Source organism: Momordica charantia (assembly GCF_013281855.1).
Source record: "Momordica charantia cultivar OHB3-1 chromosome 4 unlocalized genomic scaffold, Mcharantia_2.0 BLBB01000004.1, whole genome shotgun sequence".
Taxonomy (NCBI): domain Eukaryota; kingdom Viridiplantae; phylum Streptophyta; class Magnoliopsida; order Cucurbitales; family Cucurbitaceae; genus Momordica; species Momordica charantia.
In genome coordinates, this window is record NW_028275162.1 from 26,318,447 (window position 1) to 26,322,220 (window position 3,774).

Sequence of the window (3,774 nt, forward strand, 5' to 3'; positions counted from 1 at the left end):
AGAGACCCCACTTGGGAAATGGAAAACCATTGCAGCCCCATCTTCCTCCTTTTGCCTTTTTTCCTTTATAGTTCTGTACCTGAGTTTCTTTTCTTTCTCTGGTTTGAAATTCAAAATTTGAAAGCTTTCAGTTCCCGACATGACAAAATGATACCCAGAACCAGTTTACAATAATAGAGGAGGAAGAAGCGTTTCCCGAGTTTGGATTCTTTCTTTTGGTTTTGTTTTTGTTCCCTGCAGTTGGAGGTAGCTCCCATGGCAGATTCAGCTTGCCTCATGCAACACCCATTTTCCTACACTTCTGGCTTCCCCAATGAAGCCATGGAGGTCAGTCCCTACCCCATCACACAACCCTCCAATTTTCCCCCAACATTCTCCACACTTCTTCTTTGTAATTTTGTACAATTTGTTTGAATTCGAATTCACTTTCAATCATTGCTTCTCTCTCTGTGTCTTTCTTTTAGGGAAATCATCCCATTCATGCTCTTGGCCAGTCGGTCTCCTTCGGGAGATTCACATCGGAGTCGCTGGCTTGGGAAAAATGGTCCACTTTCTCCCAAAACCGATATGTCGAAGAAGCCGAGAAGTTCTCTCGCCCTGGATCCGTTGCTCAGAAGAAAGCTTTCTTCGAAGCTCACTACAAGAAAGTTGCTGCTCAGAGGGCTGCCGCCTTGCTTGAGCAGGCTAATGCTGCTGCTGCTTCAGACCCTGTCGCTGAAACTGAAACTGAACAAAATGTTCATGAATTTGGCTGCTCTGCTTCTCCGCCGAGCACGATGTCGTCCTCTAATGGCGCCCATCAACAGGAGGTCGAGGTTGCAACTGCACAAGATTTTGTTGCCATTGACAATGGGAATGGCTGCGGTTCTGATCTTAAGGAGGAGAAATCTGAAGGGGCTGATGCAGGCATTGCCCACCAAATGATCGATGCAATTCCCCAGAAGATTGAGTTGAAAATTGAGGTTGAGGGTATTGATTTGAATGGTGTGTTGACTGAAAATGAGTTCAATCAGACACCCCAGATGAAAAAATCCATTTCTAAGGTAATGCAGCTGCTTCTCATTAATGTTGAACTGGGAAACTTGTAGGATGACAAAGGCAAATAGGGGTGGGGGGATTTGAACGATTAGAATGCTATGAGTTTTCTTTTTATACAAATTAGTCCTGAGAAAGCCGGAAAATAAATGTTGATTCTATTGTGTTGTTGCAGAGTTCCCGCCAGAATTTGGAGCAACCGACCACCATTAGCAAGAAAAAAGCAACTTCTTCATCGTCCTCGAAGCTTCCATTGTTTAACAGATCATCTAAGATCCCATCTACACCTGCAAAACCAACTGCTGCCAATTCTTCGTCGTCCTCAAAGATTCCATTGTTTAACAGATCATCTAAGATCCCATCTACACCTGCCAAACCAACTGCTGCAACTTCTTGTCTCAACAATGCAACTCCAAAACAAGTTGCCAGTGCCAACAAATATGTATTGGAGTCTGCAGATAAAAGGAAATCTACTCCTAAATCTCTCAGGATGGCTGTCAATTTTACGCCAATTCGAGAGCTCAATAAGTTTACTTCATCGGTCATAAGAAAGATCGAACGTTCAAAAGTTGGGCCCAGTTATTCCAAACCAGCTAAAGATTGCTCAACTCCTCTTAGGACACCGAATACGGTTGCCACATTTTTCATTTTTGTCTACGAATCTATCTTTTGAAATGGGGATTTTTACTCAATATTTCTTTAATTGTCGGTTGTGTGCACTGTGCAGGCATTGAAGAGTGAGGCCCAAAAGCATCCTTCTGCTACACCCTGGTCAGAAAAGAGAAGGTATAGCTTTTCTCCTGAATCTGCAACTTAAGTTTCATCTTCCAAGTTTTGCAAGTGAAAAGTAACCTCAACTAGTTATCTTTTAGTTTTCATTTTGCCTGGTGATAGCTAATCTAAATTCTTAAGTAATAATTTCAGAAACAAAATGTATTCCCCATTTTCATTCACCCCTTTCAGCTTGAGAACCGAAGAAAGAGCAGCAAGAAGAAAGGAGGCAAGCTTTTGCTGCATTCTTGTCATGTGCCTTTTTCAAATACAATCTCACTCTATGTGTACAAGTGCTAATTTATTGCTTCTTTCTACTTCAATATCTTCAGAAACTCGAAGAGAAGTTCTACACAAATGAACCACAAAAAAAGGTGCAACTTCAAACAAAACTAAAGGTATCTCTTTAAAAATTTTATGTAGTAAACTGTCAAACGACTTATTTACTATGACTTAACGACTAACATTCCTGTAGGAGAAAGCCGAAACAGAAATAACTAAACTTCGTCAAAGCTTCTGCTTCAAAGCCAGGCCATTGCCCGACTTCTACAAGGAGCGAAAAGCTCAGAAGAATGAGGTAAACAAGGGATTTTCCGCTTATTTGGCATAATTTAGAGTAAAATTCCACACATGACGAATTGGTAGAAATAATTCTGTCCCTTTTTTCTTAGTAGGTTTCCACGTCTCATCCCCCGTCACTTGGAAGAAATACCAACCCAAAAACAGGAGAAGCCACAATGTCTCATTCTGGCCATAGGCTTCCAGTTAAAAGCAGCAGAAGCAATAATAAAAACGTGCAGGGAAAGGCTCATTCTCTGTCTTTACAAACTTTAATGTCTGCTCATGAGAACACATCTCCTAATATTCAGCAGTGAAGGTCAAGCAGCATAATCCTTATCAATATTTTCATTTCTGCTGAAGCGTTGAAGCAATTTCCACATATTCATGAGGTAACCAGATCTCGACATCTTAATTACGGTGGATCCATTTTTGTTCTGCTGGTATATCTGTCAATTTTTATGTAAGAAAGCCTTGTTTGATATGAACTACTGTATAAAAATATCAGTATATGTGTAGAGAACATTGATCTGATGGGCTATGAGGTTATCATTATTCATCAGAATTCAACAAAGAGTAGCATCCGAGATTGTCAAAATGGAAAACAGCGAATGGTTAAATGAAAATGATATCCAAAGAACAGAGTTAGATATTAAAAATGTCACCCTCTAATCCTGGTTTTACAGTGAAGTAGTGAATCCACTCTATAAAGTTCAAGTTGAGATTGAACCATTATTCATATCCACATTGATAAAAGTTTATAGAAGCAGAAAAAGTACACAGCCACGAATGGAATGGAAGATGGCTGTTACAGTTAGCCGCCTCTTCGTCTATTAGATTACTTTGTCTTCTTCTACTAAACACCAAGTGTCGTCTCCTTCCACGGCTTCTTCCACAACAAACTCTACTTTACAGTAACTCGTTTCATCTTCATCTTCATCATCCACATGATGATGAATATCTTCGACCCTCGATTCAAAATCTGTTACTTCTAGTGGCTGATCGTCACCATCATCATCGATGAAGCTTGCAGGGTCGTAATTGGCCAGCGGGCAGTCAATGACGAGATGGTGCGACTTGAACTTATGAGATCCCTTGGTTTTATCTTTGGCCTTTTGAACCGGGTGGAACCGGCAGCCGGAGCATCGGGTCTTGCCGCATTTTCCGGTGAACTTGGAGTGGTTGGTAGGCTTGGATGAAACCTTTGCGAAGAGGCCAGCAGTGGGAGGGACATCGAGTTCATTAATCAATCGGGTTTCGGGTCTTGGGTTCCACGGGGATGGGATGATCCGGCAGGTTCTTACCATGCCATGTTGGCGACCTTCCCTCTTCATTTTGGAGTGCTGAAATTGAGCTGAGGAGGGAAAATGGGAAAGAATGGTTTGAAGGAAAGAAGAGAAGAGGTATTCA

At 41.4% G+C, this 3,774-nt stretch overlaps 2 protein-coding genes across 4 annotated transcripts; one reads left to right on the forward strand and one right to left on the reverse strand.

Moving 5' to 3' along the window:
* The first annotated feature begins 12 nt into the window (after positions 1–12).
* Positions 13–2,938, forward strand: LOC111006710 (uncharacterized). Of its 3 annotated transcripts, none has more exons than XM_022278782.2 (8): positions 13–327; positions 465–1,043; positions 1,211–1,666; positions 1,763–1,821; positions 1,960–2,035; positions 2,139–2,204; positions 2,282–2,383; positions 2,478–2,616. In XM_022278782.2, exons 1-8 carry the CDS (start codon positions 256–258, stop codon positions 2,478–2,480), a joined length of 1,413 nt encoding a protein of 470 aa, XP_022134474.1. In that variant the 5' UTR covers positions 13–255; the 3' UTR covers positions 2,481–2,616. The 3 variants fall into 3 exon arrangements, with proteins under 3 accessions (XP_022134474.1, XP_022134473.1, XP_022134472.1); XM_022278781.2 differs by having other exon boundaries at positions 15–327; positions 1,999–2,035; positions 2,481–2,938; XM_022278780.2 differs by having other exon boundaries at positions 16–327; positions 2,481–2,938.
* A 57-nt stretch (positions 2,939–2,995) lies between these two features.
* Positions 2,996–3,774, reverse strand: LOC111006711 (histone-lysine N-methyltransferase trithorax-like protein). Its single transcript, XM_022278783.2, has one exon. It carries the CDS (start codon positions 3,696–3,698, stop codon positions 3,198–3,200), a length of 501 nt encoding a protein of 166 aa, XP_022134475.1. The 5' UTR covers positions 3,699–3,774; the 3' UTR covers positions 2,996–3,197.